This window comes from Danio rerio, chromosome 25 (assembly GCF_052040795.2).
Source record: "Danio rerio strain M-AB ecotype USA chromosome 25, GRCz13ab, whole genome shotgun sequence".
NCBI classification, from domain to species: domain Eukaryota; kingdom Metazoa; phylum Chordata; class Actinopteri; order Cypriniformes; family Danionidae; genus Danio; species Danio rerio.
This window is the reverse complement of record NC_141045.1, coordinates 23,968,507-23,994,310: the sequence shown is the minus strand read 5'-3', so window position 1 is coordinate 23,994,310 and position 25,804 is coordinate 23,968,507. Positions and strand designations below refer to the sequence as shown.

Sequence of the window (25,804 nt, the reverse complement as noted above, 5' to 3'; positions counted from 1 at the left end):
CAGACCTATGAGCCATTAAAGCAAAAACTATAGAATATCCAAGACATGTCACTCATTTAGTTTTGAATGGGGGAAAATGTACTAATCAATATGGACATTCTGACAAAGGAAGCCTGGCCTTCACGTAAAGAAGCCAATCATCGTTTGTTATAGACTGATGATTCTCTAGGGGAGGGGCTTGGTCCAGACGTGTGTTTTTATAACAGTTTCTGGAGCTTCATTGTTATAACTCATCTGGGGTCAGCAAATGTGCTGGAATTTCAGTGAATACTTGCCTCATGAGAAATATATCTATATAATGCTTAAAATCTCTACATTTAAACAAACTAAATAAACTTAAAAATGAATGTTCTCTGGTTTTGTATTCTGTATGAAACAAACACAAGTTAAAGTCTTGTCTTATATAATGAATTAAAGACATTCCAAAGCAAATCACTTGAACACCCACAACATTGTAAACAATTGGTTGTTGTCATATTGGAAGACTTGAAGATACATTGTAAATTACTTTAGAAGAGCAGCTTGATCAAATACGGCATTATTCAGTGGATGATAATAAGTAAGTTATTGCGTCAGATTGCGTCTTTTAGAAACATTCGATGCCTTCAAGTTTCCGTCAAGATTTCAGTCATTATTCTAATGCTTAGGTAACAAAATTTAGGAAACAGTGGTTGTCTAATTTCACTGGTGGTTTCAAATAATAACTTTAACCATAAGCAAACAGTTTTTGGAAAATTTGACATTTCCCCATTTAAAGAGATTCAAGCAGCATCTTAAATATGGCCACCGAGTGAAATGACTTGCCATAAAGGCGTTTTATATTATTTTTTCACACATAACAGTATTTAAAATCCTATTTAAAAGCAAAATAGCTTATGATTATGTCAATACATTAGTATAATTTGTCATATGTAAATTGCATATGTAAATATTCATAAATTAAGAGTTCAACTCTTAATTTAACACTAATTAATGTTTTTTTATTAGTTATGCTTTTAAATTGCATTATAGGATGTTGATCATTCCTCTGAACAATTTTGATGTTAAACAATTTTGACTTTTATTGACATTTTACAATTGTTTGAAGTGATATATTGTCTGGATTGGTGTTGTAAAGTACAGCACACAAACCTGATAATAAACTGCCTGGTTATTCAGTTAATAGATGGACTTAATTCTTCACATATTATTTATTATACAATATTTTGTTTCAAAAGATTGGAATTTTAATAACAGTCCATGGTCTCCGCTACATTCACTCTTCCATTGCAGGGCACCACACCAAAACTCACCACGCCACCTCTAATTTATATCTTCTTATTCAAAACATTCAGTGTTTTTTTTTTTTTTTCATAGTGGGTTATAATTTCACCAAAACATATTAAAAGGTAATTGAATTGTGCTTATTTGGGAGTGCACAGGAAAATCTGCATTTAAGCAGTGTATATTTCAGTGGGCGTGTAACTTTTGTGCACGAACAGAGGAAATTGGCGTGCAAGCAAAGAGATTTGGATGCTCGTATTACAAAAATGTGACCACAACTTGTAATACTGTGCTCACGACATTTGTCATTAAAATAACGCCAAAGGTAGTAGGTAGTAGTCTGTGTAAAAGGCCTGCTTGCCACAGCTGGAAAAAAAATCCTAGAAGAAACACTGTAGTCACTTTGTTAACCTGCATGGTTCAGTTTTCAATATCAAAAGTCAACAATGCAGAGATAAAGGTCCAATCACACAATTTAAAACCGCAAATAAATGAAAGAAAATAACAGAGTCAATCACAAAAATACAAAGTGCAATAATTAAAATCTTTTTACAGTGCAGTTACATAAAGGCAAACTTAACAATACCAAAAAACATATGTACTGTTTACTTTGCTTGTCTTCTGCTGTCAATAAAAAACAGCTTCACTCTGAGCATATGGATTTCCTTTGAGCACAGCCCCTCTGAGAGAGGTAAATCCTTGTGGTGAGTGTTCGAGATGTTGCAAAAATGTATTACTTACAGCCCCAGTGAGTACGGTGATGGTTAGACTCCTGCTGCTCTTTAACACCCGCACTGCCTGAAAGCGTGGAAACCTTTAGTTAAAATATGCAGGGAGATTCTTAAGTGATTGTTTGACATTTTCAGTGAGATACTTACCTCTTGATGACTCAGGTTGGTGAATTCCACCCCATTGACCTCCACAATCTGGTCGCCAACCTATAAACCACACAACCGAAAGGACATTAGTAGGTTACTAGACTAAAATCAAATAGTAATGGTGTACTAAAAGGGTTTAATCTATGAATTAATGAAATTACCTGTAAGCCCACTTCAGCTGAGAGTGAACCCGGCTTCACATTGCTCACGTAGATGCCTGGTTTCTTTGTTGGTCCACTTGATATGCTGTATAACAGAGTATTATAGAATGTTAAGAAAAACATATATAGTTTTATGTGTAGATTGGATATCTCAAAAAATACAATTATAAAGGTGTTAGGAGAGCCGACACTAAGGGCCTACTCACACTATGCCATCCGTACCGTGCCCAGGCCCGTTTCCTGGTCATAATATATCTACTAGTCATAATATATCTGCAGATATCTCCAATCTGATTTCGTACTAGTACAATTGTAATTGCAGATATCTCTAATTGTCATTCTGACTAGTCGAATTATAATTATGACTAGTCAAAATATAATTAGAGATATCTCTAAATATATTTATGGAGTCAGAACAAAGATTTAAATGCTAAAAAGGCTTGCCATAGAGAGCGCTTCTCACTGAACAGAGCAGCAGCGATGACGTAAGCGTGCCGAGGCCCGATATGGTGTGAGCGCGGGCCGTCGGGGGAGACGGGAGGGGGGACAAGCGTGCTTTGGCCCGGTTCGAGGCAACTGTACCTAGTACCTGTACGGCCTAAGGGCCTACTCACACTATGCTATCCGTACCGTGGCCAGGCCCATTTCCCGGATCGTTTGAGAAGTGTGAGTGCGCTGAATTGGGCTCAGACAAGGTTCACTTGGCCGGCCCTGGCCCAGTTGGAAGAGGTGGGCCTGAGTGCGGTTCACTTGGGCTTTGGCACGGTACGCTTGTGTGATTGCAAAACGCGCCAAAGCCCGAAACTAAAAGCGAGACGTGACTTTTAAGGGGCTGTTTCATATGGATTTATTAATCATTCTTACTGTTCAGTGAACGCAAACTGCCGTAGTTTATTAAAGATGCACCTTCAGCAAACCTCCTCATTCCTGCAGCAAGAGGGCTTTATGATTGTTTATGAGCGTCAAAAGTTGCTGATCTGTTCGGCGAAATATCTGACTGCATGTGTGATACTAAGTACCACTCCTGGTAATTGGAAACATTGGAATACATATTTGTAAAATTTATTTATTTATTTTTTATTCCAGGTTCTGTTGCAATGTCCCTGCAATTTAGCTTACCAATCTTGAGCCAATTGTAAGGGTTTGTTGTGGACCAATTTGGAATTTCCCCAACCAGTGCAGAGCCCGGGGGACCAGAGTGAGTGCTCCAACTTGTTGTTCTATCATATACAGCAAAATCCTATGGGTAAAATTTACTCTAACCGACTCTAACTATAACCAACTTTATTCACAACCTTAGATGAAATCAGCTGCAATATAATACATTGAATCTTTCAAAATCTCAGCAGAGGATCTTTAAGCAACTTCACAAACAGCAGCTTTATTTATTATCAGCCTGTTTGGTAATAGAGACCAAATACTCTCTGAACTGAGGAAATTTTACTCTGAGGATTTTGCTGTGTACCGTGTTCATACTGTACCTTCTGTAGTAAACAGTTAAGAAAAAAAAAACTATTTGTTTTTTACTGGAATGCTTTTAAATGTGAACATTACTGTACTGTAAACAGTTCTCAACTAAGAAATCCAATGTCAAAATGGTGGATTGCATGTTCTGCGGACAAACACCTGTAAAACTGTAACATAAACGTCTTGTTTTTGTAATGTCAACAATAGCCAGGACTTTGAAACCTAATTTAATGGACTGCATGCACCTTGTGAAGTGAAAACAAGTGTTATTCTTAGACAGAATAATTACATTGTGAGTCAGATTTCCAGTGTTTTGGTAAAGTTAGAGTGTGCAGAGGAAGATGTGCTCTATTTTGAAATGAATAGTTAGTATAATGTAATTTTATGAAGAAAATTATTAATTTGGCCAATTGTGTTTTGTAGATGTGGGTCTCTGTTAAGAGTTTAGAAAATGTATCTGAAGTATGGGTAAGCGCTTGTTAGCGATTGAAAAAAAAATCTATGAAAAAATTAATATTTTTTTTTGGTAATCTTCAGTTAAAGTCTTATCATTTGCTTTGCATTTGGAATGCCGATTCTTAAGCCACAATTTTCTTAACCATGCCCCTTTAAGCATCAAGTTATTTATTTCTATATCATTACAAGTGTCTAAAAATAAAGTCACATCTTCTACTCAATATTCAGTTTCAGTTGGAAGTACATCAATATATTGAAAAAAAAACTCTTCTGTGGTTACATTGTGTACTAAGACAAAAATAAATAAAAAAGTTGTTATTTTCTTGGCCAATGTGGCACAATGATATTATGCAGCCTAAAAATTGTAGCAACAGGATAAGAGTTAAGCTTTAAATAGGAATCTTTTTTACATTTTTAGGTGAGATGCTAATGGTCTAATCTGATTTAATGTCTATGCTAAGCTAATCTAAACTAAAGACAAAAGAAGGAAAGGTGAGATTTAAGCGATAAATTAATTACTTTAATCTGACTTTAAATATTTTTTTCAGTGTTATTTATCAGTCTCTCCCTTACCTGATTCCCATGCCTTTGGTGCCCACCAAACTAAGGAACACTTTCTTTTCCTTAATTTCATTCCCTCCAATTGAAGCCAAGCCAGCAATACTGTTACTCTTCTCCTGGGAGGAAACCATAAAACATGTAAACATGTAACAAAGCCAGTCGTATGTTGACAGTTTTTTTTTTTGGATTAGCCAAAAATACACTGAATGAAACAAAATAATCTATTTTTATTTTATGATGTACATTTGGTCAATGATCACCAAAATATAATTTCTGATTAGTACTATGCATTGCAAAGAAGGAAATTGGACAAATTTTCGGAGATTTTCTCAATATTTTTTAGATTTTTTAAACCCTCAGATTACACATCCAAAAAATTGTATTTTAATCAAATATCGTCATATCTTAACAAACCATACATCAATAAAAAGTGACCCAGTAAACTGACTAGTTCTGTAATCCAGGGTCACATTCATACATTCTTGAAACAAGATGTTAATGTGTTCTTCCAAATTTATCCACCACACTTAGAAAACAGAAAACAAATTGGTGACACACATGATGCAGGCCCATAGAATGTAATATGTCCCCAAACGAGCCATTCAAGACATTGGGGCATAAATGTCCCTTTATTTTACATTTTATATTGTCATTCTGTAGTTTTTGTCATGAAATTTTTATATCATGTGATATATCACATATTCAACAAACACAACATCACATGAGTTATATATTTCTGTGTTCTAAATAGCAGATTTGTCCTAAATGCAAATGTGATATTGATTTTATAAAACAGTTTAAAAAATATGTTAACACTGGAATAATTGTCTGTTCATTAACTCACCCTTTTTCTTTCAAAACCAAAAACAGAAAAAAAGCCAATAAGATGTCTTTCTATTTTTTGATTACCTTCATAATGTGGTGGTCTTACACATGTTCATATTAAATATATTTACTGGCTTAAAATACGAAAGAAAAATCTCTTACCCCTGACTCAGAAACAAACTGATCCACAAACTGCCACTTCAGAGGCTCATCTGAGGAGCTGATTAACACAATAATTAAAATAATACAGAAACATTATTAGTGGAAATAAATTCAACCATGAGTGTTAGAATCAATTAATTCAAGATAAAATGGAAGATTGCACCAAATTACCTCTTGACAGGAATCATTCCCACATCTGCGGAGAAAGAGTCACAATGGGAATACATTAATCAATAAATAGTGAATAAATAATGTCTAGCTAAAGGCAACCCTAATAATGAACTCCTCTGAAGGAAAACATGTTACTTCAATAACTGTTGAGCTGTTAAATCTATCGCAGTTCAGCTGCGACTGAATTACTGTTACTGAGAGTTAAATCAGTTAATTGACCCCATTGGAAAAAGAGGCAAATATTATTTTGTTTCCTAAATAATAAAGTCAGCTTGGAGATTGTCAGCTCTTCCACCAATAGTGCAGTTGTGCTCTGGGCAACCAGAGGTCAAATCCCAGTTCAGGGACCTTTCTTGATCGTCTTTCCAGGGCCGTTTGTAGACTTTGTTTTTGGTCCCCCAAGGCAAGATTTGTATCGTTCGCCCTCCCCCTTTTCAAAAAAATTATATATATATATATATATATATATATATATATATATATATATATATATATATAACAATAAATTTACTATAGTACTTTTCCATGACATAGTAGCCAAAAATGTTTTCAGTGATACTTCCTTTATGAATTAAGACATAATATATATATATATATATATATATATATATATATATATATATATATATATATATATATATATATATATATATATATATATATGATAATATATATTTATAACTTCATAATATATATATATATATATATATATATATATATATATATATATATATATATACATATATATATATACATATATATATATATATATATATATATATATATATATATATATATATATATATATATTATGAAGTTATAAATATATATATATATATATATATATATATATATATATATATATATATATATATATATATATATATATATATATATATATATATATATATATAATTCATGAAGGAAGTATCACTGAAAACATTCCTGGCTACTATGTCATGGAAAAATACTATAGTAAGTTTATTGTAAATTCCAACTTAATCTCACAAGGAAACGCACTTTGTTTATGTATTGTCACAATAGTGGCTAATTCGTTCGAATTCATAAAAGTTTTTAAGGCGTGCACCCAAATCCCACCTCTAATGCTACCCCTAATTTGGGATGAGCAAATCCAACGCTATCTCACAGCAATTTGTAACTGACAAAACATAAAACAGTTACATTTCCTTGTGAGATCAGGCTAAAATATCACAATTCATATTAAACATATATGTACGAGATTGTTTAAATTAATAAAAAAATAACCAATAAAACAAAAAGTTGCAAATTGTAAATCGTTTTTGAACCACACTACAAAAACTTGAATGATTGTGCTTTGGTAATTTTATAGTTGAGGGTGCCATTTTTATTTTTGCACCAGTTTGTCTCTGTTTATTCATAATAAGGGAGTTAAGGTAAGCTTTTGTTGTTTATAGCTTTTCTTGTATAAGTTATTTTCCAGGCATTAAAGAATTCTGGCCCAGATTGGGCATAAAGCTGGCACAGCAGGCGTTCATCAGGCACTGGCATAAAGCATGTGGGCCAAACATGGCCCTGGTTTGGTAGAGGTTGCACCATCTTTAGGCGGCACACAGGACATGGGCCAGATATCAAATGTATAATTTATGGCCAAGTTCAGGCCCAGTTATGGGTTGTTAACCTGGCTGAGACTTGGCCCAGATATGGTCCATGTTTGGCCATTGTATAGTAGCCAGACTTGCTCTAGTCATGTACCGTAATTCACTGATCAAAAACTGATTGTGTAGGCCAAATCGGGCAAGAGAAATGTTGTTATTTTGGTTTATCCTTCTAAAGACCTATTGCTTCCTATGTTTATTAATTAATGAGAACAAAAAAATTGAATATTTAAGTTTACTCTAACGGTTGTTTCACCATTTGTGTTTATTATTTAACATTCATCTAATTCATTAGTACGAACTTGGTCACTTGGTGATTTCCAAAAATCTCATATCTGTTATTAAACTAGAATTACCATATTTTATCCATAATCTAGAAAAGATAAAAACATTTTAAATGATAATATATTTAATATATACTTAGTATTCAATAGTTGCATAAAAAAACAACATGCTAATAAAAAGCTATCAGCCTTTCATTCTTTTTTTCATTGGAGTGTGACCCCTGGGGTTATTATGCTAGATTTACATTGCAGCAGATTGATTTTAGAACACAATCTTTAACTTTGACACCCTTATGGCACTCATATACATTTAAAATAAAGGCCATGACTGAACATGGAGGATGATCTTCAACTGGCGATCTCCAAAACTATACCAAGAATGTGCTGTAAACACTGTGCCCACCATTCTCATTAGGTGATGTTTATATTAAACTACACAAACGAATGATGACAATAAAATGATATGGTTGTTACACAGCACTTTTTGCGTTGTCCATGTTGTGTTTATATAGTTCCTATTGGCTCACCATTGTGTGCAATGTTTGTATGTCTATAACCATCTCCGAGCAGAGTTGGGGTCGTGAGCCATTGGAGTTATTTTGGGGCTCGTGGCCTGAAAAAGTTTGGGAACCCCTGGTCTAGACTATATAGGTAATTTACTATAGTGTGGATTAAGAACACTATATTATGTACTATGCATTACTATAGTATTTTTATGTCATCCCATTCCTAAGGGTGACCAGGGGTTGTCCCTTCTAAATATGATTTTAACAAAACAAACTGCATATTGCATATACAGCGACGAGATGATCCCAAGGTTTCCATATCCTGGACCAGGCTGTATCCTGAGCAGCTACTGTGGAGTCATGGAGAAGTGGAGAGCATGAGACCTCTGCGAGTCTTCGCTGAGGTCCAGCTTCCAGCCTCTGGTGCCTTGACTGCAGCTCTGACCAGACGTTTGGCCAGTGGAGAAATGGTCATGCCCAACTGAGCCTGGTTTCTCTTGAGGTTTGTTTATTCTTCACTTTCGTCAATTGGTGAAGTTTTTTCCTCACCGCTGACGGCACTGGCTTGGATGGTTCGGGATCTATAGAGCTGCGCATCGATGGATTGCTCTTAAGTGTTTGGACCCTCAGAAGTGATTAATAAACCGCACTGAACTGAGATAAACTGAACTTTAACTCTACAAACTGAACTACACTGTTTCAATTTACTATGATCTTCTATGTCACAGGTGTCAATTTCAGTTCCAAAAGGGCCGCAGCTCTGCACAGTTTAGTTCCAACCCTAATTAAACACACCTGATCAAACTAATTGAGTCCTTCAGGCTTGTTTGAAACCTACAGGTAAGTGTGTTGGAGCAGGGTTGGAACTAAACTGTGCAGGGCTTCGGCCCTCCAGGAATTGAGTTTGACACCCCTGTTCTATGTGAAGCTGCTTTGACACAATCTACATTTTAAAAGCGCTATACAAATTAAGGTGAATTGAATTGAATATTATAAGTAATAATATGATACTTTAAATAATGTAAGACTATAACGCAAACAAGAAAAAAAATGCATTTAAAGTTTAAAAAAAATCCTCATAAAGTTAACGTGAACAAAATAGCTGTGGAACTTCAGCAGGCTATTTTCACTTTTTATTTATGAATTGATCATTGCTCTTCAATAGAGATAATACAATGTATTTTTCACAAACGCGCTTTGGTGATTAGTTGTCGAATTATATAGGTTCATAAAAAGCACAACTATAGCTTAATTATTTGTCTGTCGTCGTGTTTATCACCAGGGAGACGAAAAAAACTGGAGTGGCTTTTTGTATACTTTCGATGGGTCGCTCATCGGCACCCCCTGCAGCCAATAAACGGCACTTTATGTAAGACAGTACCGCTCAGTAAAATAGAAAGACTGACAAAAAAAATCAAGTCAACTATACAGGTGACAATATGAAAATAAGCATCTTACGGCGGACTTTCAAAGACACAGTCTTCTTGGTCTTGATGAGGTTGATGACCTCCTCGTGAATGCAGGAAGAGATAGAGTAGCCATTGATGCGCACAATCTCATCGCCGACCTAAATAATAGACAGAAAACCAATTTTTAAAATGGTAATTAAATAAAAATAGAAAACAAAACTCTCTTGCCACGTCCAAAATTGCAGAGTGAGATGCATAATAGCTAATGCATATAGTTTAAAACTTTATAGTATGCACTATTCAGTATGTGTGTAACATGAATGAAATATGTACTGGGTTGCAGCTAAAAGGGGATCCGTTGTGTAAAACATATGTTGGATAAGTTGTCTGTTCATTCAGCCAACAAAAAGACTAAGCCGAAAGAAAATGAGTAAAATGAGGAAATGCATGGATTATATGCACGCATTGAATATATCTAGTATTGTGGCATTGTAATAATATTAGTCTATCAGATTCTCTAGATACTTTTTAACTACTGTTTTATGCATGCTATAAATCTGAAAATAACTAGTCTGCTATTATACAGTTTTATATCTTCTACAGTATAGAAGCAGACATGTTTGGATGCGAGGTTTGCCATCACAAAATGCTACACTTGAGCTGAATTTGAATGCTGCATGTGCATGGGGGTCAGCAAGAAGACAGAAAGAATGAGAATGAGAAGGCTTTTTGCTCCACCTAGCGGACATAAAATGCACTGGTCTAACAGATTTAAAGGGATAGTTCATCCAAAAACAAAAATTACCTCAACATGTATTTTCTCTCATGTGGTTTTAAACCTTTATGAGAACACAAAATAAATTTAGGGGAAAAAACTATCAACTTCCATGGTAGGACAATTAAAAAAATCCCAAGAAAGTCAATAGCTGTGTCCCAAATCGCATACTTATGCACTATTCTACGCCATTTTGTAGTATAAATAGTGTAAGTAGTGTGTTCACACTGAAAACTCTAAAAATAATAAGAGCACTTTAATTACCCGGATGATGCACTCATTCAGCCGCTAAAATGAAGTGTGTAATGATGGACACTTCACGCACTGAACGACCGCAGGTTTGCTTACGTAGCGGAAGGGGCGGAGCTATCAGACGCACATGTTGAATAACTTTATTTATTTTGGATGGAGAAAGCAAAATTCTCCTACGAGAGTGATTTTAGCGCCTCCCGATGGTGAATGCGGCAATACACACGGCAGGTATTATCTGATAATTCGGTCATTTATTTCACTGATTTGGCAACCGTCAAACGTCCTCAGGGAAACGGTTTGAATTTCCGCTTAGTAAAAACACATTAGTGTGCCATTTGGGACACCACTACATACATATACTATCCTGTTGAGTGTGTAAGTGCATAAGTACATAGTGCATGAGTGCATAGTGTATAGTGTGCCATTTGGGACGCAGCTAATATGTTTTTTTTCTTCTTCATCTTTTGTGTTGAACAGAAGAAAGAAATTTATAAATTGATTATATTATCAATCATTATAAAGCATACTGTATCAAAATTGATTTAAATATGCATAAATTAACAACATGTACATGACCAAAATTGTACACGATCTTAAGCGAACTGCAAGTAATATTTCATAGTTTTTGATCCAATAAATCTAAGTTGAGTATATCAGTCATATCCACAAATTTATGTGTGTATATATATATATATGTACTTTGCAACTTTGAATGGATCTAGTGGACACAGCTCCAAACGAATCGACGCTGTTTATCAGCCTTCCTAAAGCACATAAACACAGCTACTCTCTCAATAAAATCCATGTTAGCCATTTAGCAATGAAACTAGAGTTGCTTCAGTTGAAGACAGACGCCCTGCTCATGACGCGAATCTGCATCTATTGTGAAGTGAATTTGACAAGAGAATGAAGCGAGTAGACTCAAAATGTTTACGCGTCTTTTTATGCATGAATAGCACGACTTGTTTGTGAGTTCCGCGTCTGGTTTGAACACAGCATAAGTAAAATCATAAAAACTGTTTATTTCCATGTTAAGCGTTCAATAGGATTATCACCCATTCTATATTTATATAATAAATTATGTCTAATTCATAAATATTGTACATAGTTAAGAAAAATATGGTTCAAAACACTTCTTAAATCATTTATGGGCTACTCTTTAACTACGGGCACTTTTAGTCTTGTGAAGTTGAGTAAAAAAAAAAAAACTTGTTCCAAATTAACGTAGCATAGCCTCATAAGTTTAAACGATTTGTCTAGTTTTAGAATCTGTAACAGGGCAAACTTAGATGAGAAGAGAAACATTTTTTTTCCATCGTGAACTGAACAAATCTCAATTCCACCACATCTCAATATACAGCTTTTATTTCAAAATAAAATAAATTATGGCAGACAAACAGTGTCTACTCTAAAATCATATCTCTATCTAGTTTATCCAATCTTTCCACAATATGTATAATAATTATACATTTGTCAATGAAATTAATTAGTTGTATGCTGAATTGTACACCTGTCACACTCTAAAATGTAATATTAATTTGGTTAAGAGCTTCTCAGAAAATAAATAAACTGAATTTGTATATTAAATAGAGCATGAATTTATACATTGTAAATACACTTTTAATGTGTGATGAGAACCTTTTAAATATTTTTTGATATTTTGATGGAAATGACAGTGGTGAAAATGATATGTCAACTGTTTATTGTGAAAAAAATGAAAAATAGCTTAACTAATTAGCTTTGAATTGATAGTAGCCTTTCATGTATACAAATCACTTTTATTAACCTTTTTTTTTAAAAAACATAATTGAGGGTACAACATGTTTGGAAATGACGTAGAATAAATGTATTTCCTTATCAAGCAATGTTTACCTTGATTTTTCTTCAAGTGTTGTTGATGAAAATTTTAATTTCCTCCATCTTGAACATGTTCTCAGATGTTACTATTCATTTTCATAGAAACCTAAATAATCATCATCAATAATTTATCAATGGACTCTGGATGTCATCTGGTGGTTGTGTTTGGTACAGCACCCAAAAAAAAAAACATCACTAAAAGTTTTTTGTTTTTTTTTTAATATTTACTTTAAATTAGAATACAATTTGTTCAGAATTGTGGCTTTATGGTCTAGCATTTGTAGAGTAAACACATCATTTGTTTTAAAATATGAAAGCATAATTTTGAAAATAACTATATAAAATTTACTTGAATGTCACTTTCTTGATTTAACTGTTTGATCTTTTTACATATCAACAACTTAACAAGGGTCTTCTTTACAATAAGATTAATCACGCACCAGAACATTATTTACTGATTTACTGATTTATGCACAAAAAGTGAAGCCAGCATTTAAGGGTTTAAACATTTTTTTTTAAATAAATCATATAGCCTTTTTGTAATGTTTTATAAGGGTTGAAATAAAAAGTGTAATGTTACTGATATATTTCTTTTATTTAAAAATGTGTCTAAAGGTTGAATAAACTGTTCCATTGACACAAATTGTATTTGCTACATTAAAGTAATAACAACGGCTGCCTAAACAGACATCCTGAAGTTTTTCCAGATTTTTTGAGAATGGTCTGGCTATAGACCGGGTGCAGATGCATGCATTGCTTTTAATGTGTACACCTAACCCCACCACTCACAGTGACATCACTAGCTGTATTCAGTACATTTGTCTGAGACTGCATTATGGTTTTCTTACCTGCAGGCCGACATTTCCAGCCTGTCCATCTTTGACTATCTGCGATATAAAGAGGCCAGAGCCAAACTCCAGTCCTCCTCGAACACTCAAACCCAGACCCTCGGGGTGTGTGCGATCCAGACGAACTTCCTTCAACTTCCTGCTCAAAACAAAGGATGATGAAACAGTGGCATATAAAAATTAGCAAAACTTTGAACACAATAAAATCATATTAAGTTAAAAATAGCATGTTTTACAAATTTTAATAATACTAATTAGGGCTGTTCAATGCTGGGAAAAATGCAATGTTGTTGTTGAGTGTAGCGATAACGATATTAATTAGAAAATAACTAACTTTTTAAAAATGCAATTTTATCAGCAATTTTTAAAAATCTTTTATTTATGTAATAATCATACTGAAATAAAAAGATACTACATATTTTTCTGAACCAATTAAAGCTAAAAAATGTAAAACATTTAGTTTTTTAAACACCCTGGTTGACTGAAAACCTTGGTGGAAAATCTGATTGTATTTCTCTTGTAATTCCTCTCTTGTATTTTGCTATTAGTATTTATTTTGAGGGGTCTAGGTTGCTATTGGAAAGGTGGTGATGAAGATAGTAAAGCCCAAATGCTTGGCACATAAAAATAGCTTCATTTATTGCAGTTCTCCATGGATATTGCATGTACTATTATCCCAATAAGAATGATTTTTTAACACATTGTGCAGCTGTAATACTAAACGATTGGACATGAGCCCTTAGTTTCAGTGAAAAGACCTCTGAATCACTTTTTTTACATTTTTGAGAGCATCTTTACTTTACAGCATATTGCCAAACATGGTCCATATTTGAACAGATGTCTCATGCAGTTGTTGCTTAGTAACGCATAGTAAACAATCTGTGTCTACTGTTATCCAAAATAAAAGTCCCACAGACAGAGTAAGTTAAATATAAACTTAAAAATAACTAAGGGTGGAAAATGACCATTGCTTTCTAACGATAGCCCCTTTCACACATATAGACTTTTCCAGAAAATTACAAGCAATTTTCTGGAAAGGGATCATGTGTGAACAGGCCTTTTTTGAAAATAGTGGTAAATTCGTTCCGGCAATTCTCTTGAAAGAGAAGTTGTAATATTAACGGTAATTTTCCGGAATGCTTCTCGGAAAATTTCCGGTCAGATCGCGTTTACGTTTAGACCGCATTGATTTGGGACTTCTACTGCGGCCAATCAGACATATTCATGTCCACGTTGTTTTTAAAATTAATGCCTTTGAATCTTTCTCCAGAAACATTTAGCTGGTAACATTTCTATGATCCTTCTGAGTGCAAACTGTGGAAAAAAATGATCAATAAATGTGTAAACAAAGCTGTTTTCAGCTGCGTTAAGCACCTCTGCCTAAGTTGTTTGGTCCATCTCTGGGACAAAAACGGGTACATGAATGCTAAAATTTAAAACAAAAGCTAAACCATCCACCATTACCTGCCTTTAGAGCTCATTTATGGTTAATGATGTCAGAATTTGCCATTAAAAACATTCCAGAACATTCTAGCCTGTGTGAACAGAACAAACTAAAATTTACCTGTAAAGTTATTCCAGAAATTCTCTGGATATTTACTGGTATCACAGTGTGAAAGTGGCTAATTAAACATTTTGTTTATCAAACACAGCCTAAGGCTGGCATAATAATGATCCAAGAGCAATATATCAGTCTGTGATATGGCTAGTGATATCCTGATGCTCATCAGATCCGGATGATGTAGAACTTGATCTGAAGTACACACAAATGACGAGGGCATGCCTGTGAGTCACGCAACAGTCTGTTTTGTGTTTTGACTGGCCCTTTGTCCACCAGGGTTTTACACTCATGGAATTTACACAAGAACGAAGAAATAATGGTCTCTGAGGTATGCCCATTGACATATACGGATCTCCTATTATTTGACTATGCCTAGGTATACCTAGATTTACTTTATATGGCAGCTTTAAATATTGACTTGAATTAACTTCTTTAAATCCTAATAAGAGCCAATAATGATTTAGGAATAAATGATTATATATTCTAGTGCACGTTTACTTGTAGGTTTCAATAAAAGTTTTATAAGAGAGACCCCTGATCCCTGTGTGGAGAACTGGCTGCAATCAAACACCTTGTACAATCTCATCAAATTATTACAATTAATAGTACAATATAATAGAAACGTAAACTAATATATCTTACTGACACATGACACCAAAATAAATAACCCATTTAAAACCATATTGTAGTTAGTGAAAATACTTCTTATATTCTCTGAAGAAAATACAGCGAAAGAAAACAGAATCCAGTTCTTTGTGGCCTTATTAGCGCTCTGCAGAGACGCTTGAGTAAACCCAGTGCTCATAACAGCGTTCCTTTACCTCGTCCGACCGAGCACGAGAGAAAACAATGATTCTATTCGGAGATGAAAGCAGTGGCTGTCATTCCAGCCTCCTCTAATTTCCGCTGCCCTCGTTCTCTATGTCTTTCACAGCTATTCATGCAGAGAAACATTTCCACTGTTCTCAGCAGCATCAGATCCCATTAATCTGTTTTATTCTACGAGTAATTTGTTTGCTTTCTCACCTGGATCTCTTGGGCGTGAGCTGGTCATACTGCACTTGGTGCTTCAGAGGAATCAAGGGTCTGATGGCATCAAACAAAGGAAGGCGTTTGGGCTCATTTATTACCAGCTTCAGGTCACCAACAAGGACAGGCAGGTCCATGGATCTAAAGGAGGAGCAGTAGAAGGATTAAAAAAAGGATTGGATAGAATAGATTGGAACAACTCGAATGGCTCATCCATGTTCAAAACATTGATTGAATATAAAATAGAAATAGTGAACTAAACTAAAATCAAGAAAACATGCTAAATGACAGTGTTAATCTTTTTACCTCCAGTTTATATTATTGTAAGTCAATATATCAAGTTGAAGACAAAATTATTAGTCCTCATGTGAATTTCTTTTTCAAATATTTCCCAAATAATGTTTAACAGAGAAAATTATTTCTCATAGTATTTCTTATAATATTTTTTTTCTATTGGAAAAGTCTTATTTGTTTTATTTTGGCTAGAATGAAAAGCTTTTTTTAAACCATTTTAAGGTCAATATTATTAGCCACAATAAGCAATTAAAAAAAAAAAGTTGTTAGAAAAGAGTTATTAAAATATTATGTTTAGAAATGTGTCTGTTAAACAGAAAATTAAACAAAGAGGCTAATAATTCAGGGGACCTAATAATTCTGATCTCATTTGTTTATAATATATGATAAATGAGTATATCCTCTTTGAAAAGACTATATATTTGGTGCATTTAAAAAGTTGGATTAAACAAAATAATAGTGTGGTCGCCTAACATCTTCAAAAATATAAATATATAACATAATAATATTTCTAATGAGGTGTTTTAAAAAAGTAAAACTACAACATTTAAAATACATTTGATATATTTTATGGCTCTCTTGATTTTGCAAATGATTTTCTCTTTTTAAAAATGTTTTTTTTTTTTAAATGTCTTTTTTAAAAAAATCACACCAAAATTCATCCCGCCACGGCTACATTAAAGCTTCTCATTCAAAACATTCAGTCGCTGTTGTTTTTTTAATAGCTGGTTATAATTGCAGCAAAACGTATTAAAATATAAGTTAACTTTAACAGCACTATCTTTTCTGTAATCGTAGTAGTGAAATTTTCTGAACAGCAGTGGAAATCGGAGCGCAAGCAGAGAGATTTGCATGCATGATAAAGAGACTAAGCTAAAAAGAAAAAGAATAAATAAAAAATTTTAATATAAAAATAAAAACCCATGATATATATGAACTGCATATGCCATGATATAAAATCACTCCTTATTTATGTGGATTAAAAGAAAACTGTGATATTATGTTCCAATATTTTGTAGTCAAATGGACAGGTTGTTGTGGAAAAATGACACTTTATACCCACATAAACTAAGCTGCTCTATGAATCATTGATTTTTCACTCCTTACTCAGATATCAGAGACAAAGGGACATGAGAGAATGGCTGCCCCTGAATGCATGGTGGACAGCGGAAACAATCTGAACCAAGTTAGTTTTCCATTGGATTCAGCCTCTCATTTCTGTCCTGCGGAGCAGTGGAGGGTCCATTTACACACAAGGTCACAAATAAAGATTTAAGAGAAAGCATTCAGGATCTCAATTATAGCACACAGACAAACGGACACTGAATACTTTTGTCATTTTGAATGCTATTTACTTTTGATCAACAGATTACCAGGACTATTGTGGAAGAACTACATTATTTATCAACATCTAAACCTTTCCGATAGACGCTATTCCTTTTCAGAGCCTACTTTTTTAGCTAGTTTACAATATTGCTATTTTCCTTTAGTTCAGCTTGATGTGCTAAATAACTAATAATAAGTTACTTCACACACAAAATTCACAGAATAAAAACAGAAGAAAAAACAAAACAAAATACAAGATAAATAAATACAAGACAATAAATACAAAATAAAAGGAATACTTAAACAACAGCTAAATGATGCTAACATTAATGTAATGTTCAGGATTTAATGGGTCATCAATGGTATACAGTTGCCATGGTATTCTAGGTGGTCGCTAGGGTGTTCTATATTATTGCTCTTAATTTTGAGCAATATTGTAACTTTGAGCCTGCAAGCATTTTGTCAAGACCCAGTATTCTTTAATATCCTGTGATTGGCAACAGAGAAATTAATGACAAAATAAATTAATTTGCATAATATTGAGCCTGTTAACAACAACAAAACATTTCACAATAAATATAATAAAAAGCATAATCCCACAAATATAACAATGACAACAATAATAAATAATGTTATTATGATAATATGTTTTTATTTTTACATTATTGTTATTATTATTATTTTATTATTATTATTATAATAATAATAATAATTATTATTATTATTATTCATGTTAACAGTGAAAAACCAAACATTATTATTGTTACCAGTAAATAGTTAATAATAATAATATATAAATAAATTATATTGAACAAGTATTTAAAATAATAATACTATTTATTAATATTATTATTATTTATGTAAATACTGCAAAACATTACTATTGTGACCAATAAATTATTTAATAATAATAATAATAATAATAATAATAATAATAATTTATTATAATGAGCAACTTTTAAAAAATCATTATTATTATTATTATTATTATTATTATTGTTATTGTTGTTGTTGTTGTTGTTTGTTGTTGTTGTTGTTGTTTTTGTAAATAGCGCAAAACCAAACATGTGCCCACTTTATATTGTCGCTTTTACCTTTGAACTTGCATGAAAACTAGATGTGTAAGTAGTATGTCACTACAGTGTATGTACACACTGGTACATAGTATTGACTTGTGTAATACTGATGTAACTACACACATGTAACAACACACTGAATAGTATGTGTAAGTTCTAATGTGTAACAGGACTTTGGTAACAACACTAATAAAGTACACATCTGTAACAAAAATTACATAAGTGCATTGTGTAACAATAAAATGTACTTACAGGTGTTTTCCCACTTCCACACCTGACCATGTGTTTCTGAAAACTATATTAGAAAAAGATTGGCAGAACTAAGGCTGAATTAGAAGGTTTCACCTTGTGATACCAGTGTAATTTCAGGGTAAATCCTCAGGAACTGTCCACTCAATATAAAGCGTAAAATGGTCACAAATTACTGTGTAATTTATAAAACCTAAACCTTTGTGCAACTGTTTAATAACAGCAAATTTCTGCCAAAAAAGTATAAGTGTATAGAGAAATATACAAATGCCTTATGTTTATATGTTGTTTAAAGGTAAATTGTAGAATCACCTCAGTAATTCACATTAAAGGGGTTTTACCAAGTTTACCAAAGCTTACAAAGCTCACATACTATTGTGTGTTGTTACATGTGTTTAGTTACACCGGTATTACACAAGTAAATACTATGTACCAATGTGTACATACACTGTAGTTACAAACTACTTACACATCTAGTTACCATGTAAGTTCACAGGTACAACTAAGCGACACTTAATATAAAGTGGGACCTTATTATTATTATTATTATTATTATTATTATTATTATTATTAATGTAAACAGTACAAACCCAAACATTATTATTGTGACCAATAACAACTTAATTAACTTAAAATAATAATAAATAATTTACTTAAAATAATAATTATTGTTTTTATCATTAAGGTAAACAGTGCAAAACCAAATACTACTATTGTGACCAATGAGAAATTAATTAATAATAATTATTTATAATTAACATTATTATTATTATTATTGTTAATATTATTATTACTATTTTTATTATTATTATTATTATTATTATGGGTCACACTTTACAATAAGGTTTTTGTTAATGTAACTTAAAGTATTTAATAACATGAACTATTAATGAACAACACTTGTACAGCATTTATTAATTTAATTTATTATTAATAGTTCAACAATCAATAATGCATTATTAAACAATTTCAAATTCATGCTTCATGTTTAATAACAATGAACAGCTTTCTTTTTATTGTTGACAAAGATGATATGTTTAATACTGTAGTAAATATATTGTACATTGTTTGTTTATGTTAGCAAATACATTTTACAAATACAACCTTATTGTAAAACGTTTTTTATTAGTAGTACTACTATTAGAATTGAGACTTACTGATGGTACATGCGAAGAACATCATAAAGGTAGTCCTTCTCTGCTTCATTATCAATAAGCAACTCCACCTGCACGAAACACAAACATCTGATCAGACAACCGTCAATAATCATAAAATAAACATGCATATCTTTTACCTGATGGTGGCTAATCTGCTGTAGAAAAGTTTTAAGAAAGCGCTTTGGCCAGTTAAAGATACACATACTGTATCTCTCTCACACACCACGGTCAGTAGAAGGTGGAATGAAGAGACAAGGTTATGTGAGAGAAGAAGGAGGTGGAGTAGCTATTGTGTGTGTGCAAGTCGGTTCTGCTGTTGTGTTTGCTTCAGTGGGTCAGGTGGATCTTTTCCTGTATTGTAAGTATCATTAGTTCAGATCTGCTCCACTGGACCTGTTAATGTTCCCATGCTCAGATAAAGAGATTTAACATTCTAGAGCAGTGTCGCCTTACATAAAGCCAGGGCTAATTGGTGTGATATTATTCCAAAAAAATGCTTATGAATTGAACATAATGTGAGGTTAGCATGTTAGATTAAAAACGTAAACCATTTCAAATGAATGAATGAATGAATGAAAGTAGTTAAATACTACTTGAAAATCTTGCTCAAGTAAAAGTACAAAAGTAAAAAAAAATTGCTGTACAATTTACAGTGTTACTGTAAAATGTACAAGACCACAGTAAATTATCAATTACAATTGTGCTGTAAAACTACAGCACAGATGTAATTGTTAATTAACAGTAAATTTTGCCAGTAATACTGTGAAATTCATAAGCGCACAGTAAATAAATAATTACAATTGTGCTGTAAAACTAAAGTAATTTACAGTGCACTTTTTACTGGTAGGGGTGAAACGGATCACGGTTGATTAATAGATCAGGATGTCAACACCCATGCAGCATAAATTATAAATGATGGGGATTTGTATTTGTTTATTAATCGTAAAAGATTTAGAGCTCGATTTTAACGATCTAGGCGCAAAGTCCAAAACACAAAAGCATTAAGGACGTGTCAGAATCCACTTTTGCTATATCTGTGTTGTGGTGCATGGTCTAACAGCGTTGAGTCTATTCTTTTAATGAGTTATAGGTTTGTTTTGAGAATAAACCAATCAGAGTCTCATCTCCCATTCCCTTTAAGAGCCAGTTGCGTCGCACCATGGTGCATTTGCTATTTACATGGCGGACTTTGTAAGTGGAAAGAACACTTCACTAGCAAAAAAACAGTTAAACAGAACCACTGCAGCATGAGAATGAGAGAACAGCCTGCTCATTCTTTACTTTCACCCTCACTTTCTTTCGTGGATAAGGAAACCTGTTGCACTCACAGACATCCACTAGCCTACATAATTGATTTTGTTTGTTAAGCGCAGAGATTAGTTTCAAAACTATTTTTAAATTCAGTTCTAATTTCCAGCAAACGAATAAATGAACAATAATAAAGAAATATGTTCAAGCAACTGAGATATCCAAACACACATGCTATGCCCCTTATGGTCCAAAGCATGACAGGTGGACATATCTAAGCCTGTTTTAATAAAACAAATATAAAAATGCATATAATAAATATACTACTAATAATAATAACATAATGCAAAAGCAAACTGTCATGAATAAACTGAAAAAGCCCTTCGAGATGAAGAAGGCATGAAGGCAGGGATTTTTATATTTATGTAGAAAATAATCATTTTTGTAATATTTTATTACTTTAATTTGTTTTAATTTGTAAAGACATTCATGTATTGCTGTACATCCTGTGTGTAGTAAGCAATGTGTGAGCGAGGCTCACAACTAATGCGCTCTGCGCTGGGCTTTAGACCTGCTCTTAGCTATTGTGCAGTCTATTTTAGTTCCTCGATATATAGCAACGCGCCAACAATGCACCTTAGCACACCTTTTAAAGACTGAACCACCCATGGGTCCACAAAGTGGCACAAATGGATTTGCTATTTATACAACACGGCGGAAAATGAGAAAATTATGGTTTGAAAATAGCAAGATGTCACAGGAACACGTCTTGCACTTTATTGTGCCGTGTGTATTATAGGGCCCTTAATCTTTAGTCTTTTGACTTAGTTATGAAGCTACAAACTGTCAAATAACACAGAGGTTTAGCTATAAACACTGATGTTTATGATAAAGATTAAAATCACCATCATATGCATTTTATAGGTTGGATCGGATATGGTTGCGGCCAGAAGTTAATGCGAATTATTTGTATTATTTATTACATTTCACATTTGTTGTATTTTATTAATGCCTAACCCCACACCAAGCCTAAACCCAACCATCACAGTAACGTAAAAACATTAGTTGTATCGAGAATTATTTATGCTATCTATTCATTTACCAAATAAATTGTATTTTTTAACACCAACCCTAAACCCAACTGTTACAGTACTGTTAAAATATTAATTATTGTTATACAGTGTCATAAAAAAATGCTGCTATATTAATGTGCATATCGCACTTCCAGCCGGCCGTGTATCAGATCTAGACTTTACATATTTAATTTGATGCTTAAAAATAAAAGTTTTAGGTAGCAATTACATTATTAAACCAATAGGTGTCGACAACAAGTCGTCAAAAATATGCCGCTAAAAAATTCTTCAAAAATGACACATCTAGCAATGAAACATGAAGTTTTATGAGTGAATAACTGAGTCATTTATTGAAAATAAGACTAAAAGTTAATAAGTTGTAACAGTGAATTTTCCACACTATTGAATATTTGACAGTTTCTTTTTATTCAGCTGATTATTTCTTCAATTTAATTTTAATTTTAGTCATTTAGCACCGTTAACAGATGTCCAGTGTTGACCAAAGCAAAGTATTAGTGTTCACATTAATTCTTGTGCAATAATCTTTGTGATATTCAGTGTTTATTTTACAAACACTGAATTCAAAACTATACAAATGCAATGAATAAAAGTAAAACTTTTGAAGAATTAAGTTGTCTTCATATTAAGGACCATACTGTATGTGTAAACATGCCTAGTTGACATTTTTGGGCAATTAAAAAAAGTTAGAACACGTGTTTTAGATTTATAAAATATATTTTTATATAAAATTCATGGCTGTAATCTGCTGTTATTTGTCTAAACCGATGCAGGTCATATTTTCTGTCACAGAATGAGTGCTTATGAATTCTGAAAAACATTTCGCCATCTTAGAATTATAAGGTTCTATCTGACTTTTTTGTCAAAATTGGGTTATTGACATTCTTATAAAATGACATCTTATTTACATTTTGGGATGTGTTTTATAAGTTGTTTACATTTTAAGAATTTTTATTAAAAAAAGTCATGTTACACACATACTGTTTGCTATAAGGAATGCAAAAACTTTGACGCTCAATATCTCAAAATCATTCAGAACGCAGATTAAACCTTATAATTTCAATGTGACAATTTATTTTTTTAGATTTCATTTTTCTTTTTTTATTGTGATCTTTTTTATTTCAGTTAACAAAAATAATCTTTTGGCTTACTTTAACAGCCTTGGTTCAAGTAGAGTAAACAGCTTAAAGTGACATTTAAAGGCTTAACTAGGTTAATTAGGTTAACTAGGCAGGTTAGGGTAATTAGGCAAGTTATTGTATAATGATGGTTAATGATGGTATAATGATGGTTTGTTCTGTAGACTATCGAAAAGCAAACTATCTTAAAGGGGCTCATAATTTTGTCCTTAAATGGTGTTTAAAAAAATTAAAAACTACTTTTATTCTTGCTGAAATAAAACAAATAAGATTTTCTCTAAAAGAAAAAAAATATTATCAGACACATCGTAAAAATTTCCTTGCTCTGTTAAACACCATTTGGGAAATATTTAAAAAAGAAAAAAAAAAATTATAGGGGGCTAATAAACAATTAAAAAAACACATCCAAACAACTGTAAATCAATACATCAGGCCAAATGTATTAAAACTGTGACGATGTGCTCAAAGGCTATATAAGGTGTCATAAACATTCTGACAACCTTAAATGACAGTTTACCTTTGGACTTCAACATCATAAACTGACGCAGAAAGCAGAAGTCCATAACTGAATCCAGCTTTATTTCTGCAGGGGTTTATTAAAAGTCAAATGAATAAATGAATTTAAAGGTCATCTAACAACATAATGAATTAGCCATAAACGAGAAACCAGAAATTAAATGCAAAGCTTTTAATTTTATAGCGTGGCAGTTTTCCTCCCCCATCTACAGGCAATAAAACAGGCTGAACAATAAACACAGCAATCATTTCTGGATGACCACACACTTCAGCCATCTAATTCTGAGAGGGAAAAAAACTATGGAGTCTTCATTCATCACAACAGATGGTACAACTCTACAATTACACCCAGTTCACATGGGACGTCTCTGTATAGTGTTACAAAAACACAAGTATTACAAATAAAATGCTAATTATACATTTATTAATAACTATACCCTCACATTTAGGAGACATAAAACATAATAATGATATCTGTCGTGCGGATATGTCCTTATTTTTAGCACAACGGCTAGTAAACATTTCACCTTTTCAGCCAATCAGAAGGCTCATGCTATATGGCGTCATAGTTCACCTTACCTTTCTACCTGTACATTTACCTACCTACGCTATTATCTGCACGTTGCTTAAATAAAGCAAAATAATGGGACTAAACATGTAATAACGTCGAAATTGTAAGTAGGAACAGTCATTGGTAAAACGATATAAAGCACGACACTAAAGCTGACATAATCTACTGTATGATGCTATGGACACCTATTGAGTACAAAACAAACTTTATAGATCGAATAACGACAGTTTATATGAAAATAAAGCTGTACTTATTATGAAACAACAAACATTTTGTTGTCGGAAGCAGCAATTTTGAATACATTAATCGAAGCCACCGTTAAAACGCGAACTTTTCATTCATTCCTGAGCAGAGACTACGAAGCTAGGGCAATGATAACATGATGCTAATTTACCATACATATTGAAGTGACAACATATTTAAACGCTGACCTTATGCCGAAATTCCCTGGCCACTTTTCTTTCCATGGTGAACAGGCGGTGTTTTCAGTCCGTTGGTCGTCTTGCTATGTGTCTGCCCGTCCTGTCAGTCAGTTGTGGCGGATGGTGCAACTGGAGGATCAGCGCCGGTCAGAGGTCGCTGACTCATGCAGTCATTTTACTGCCTTTTACTAAGTTGTTACCAGAAGACTTCAAAACATTTACCGTCAAAATGGTAAAAAAAAAAAAAAAAAAAAAAAAAAATATATATATATATATATATATATATATATATATATATATATATATATATATATATATATATATATATATATATAATTAATTTCCAGTCCACTGAAAAAAAAGAGATATTTTACCATTTTTTTTTTGATGGGAAGTACTTGCAAACTAAATAAATAAAAAAAAAAAGATAAGTTGAACATTTAATTTGTTCATTTAAGTTTAGCCCTTATAAATTATTTGCAACTACTTAGGCTACCTTAAAAAATTGTAAAGCCAACGAATCCTTTTTTTCTGTCTACTTTATTATGATTCCAAACAATAAAAAAGATATATTTCCCTGGCCAAAATATATTTAAATTTTAAATGTGTTGTG

At 32.7% G+C, this 25,804-nt stretch overlaps 1 protein-coding gene across 11 annotated transcripts in view; it reads right to left on the bottom strand.

Moving 5' to 3' along the window:
• ush1c (Usher syndrome 1C) overlaps positions 1 to 25,340 on the bottom strand; it is a 53,466-nt gene extending 28,126 nt beyond the window's left edge. For 3 of the 11 annotated variants that reach the window (XR_015525799.2, XM_087310905.2, XM_087310906.2), the window contains exons 1-11: positions 25,201 to 25,322; positions 20,205 to 20,272; positions 16,100 to 16,243; positions 13,513 to 13,651; positions 9,830 to 9,938; positions 5,945 to 5,969; positions 5,774 to 5,831; positions 4,799 to 4,902; positions 2,303 to 2,387; positions 2,142 to 2,201; positions 2,005 to 2,061 (exon numbers count right to left, since the gene is read on the bottom strand). Coding sequence is in view for 10 of the 11 variants with exons in the window: in XM_087310905.2 (XP_087167031.1) it covers positions 2,005 to 2,061; positions 2,142 to 2,201; positions 2,303 to 2,387; positions 4,799 to 4,902; positions 5,774 to 5,831; positions 5,945 to 5,969; positions 9,830 to 9,938; positions 13,513 to 13,651; positions 16,100 to 16,243; positions 20,205 to 20,272; positions 25,201 to 25,236 (885 nt within the window). In the remaining variant the exon portion in view is untranslated. 11 annotated transcript variants of the gene reach the window in all.
• Positions 25,341 to 25,804: the final 464 nt, after the last annotated feature.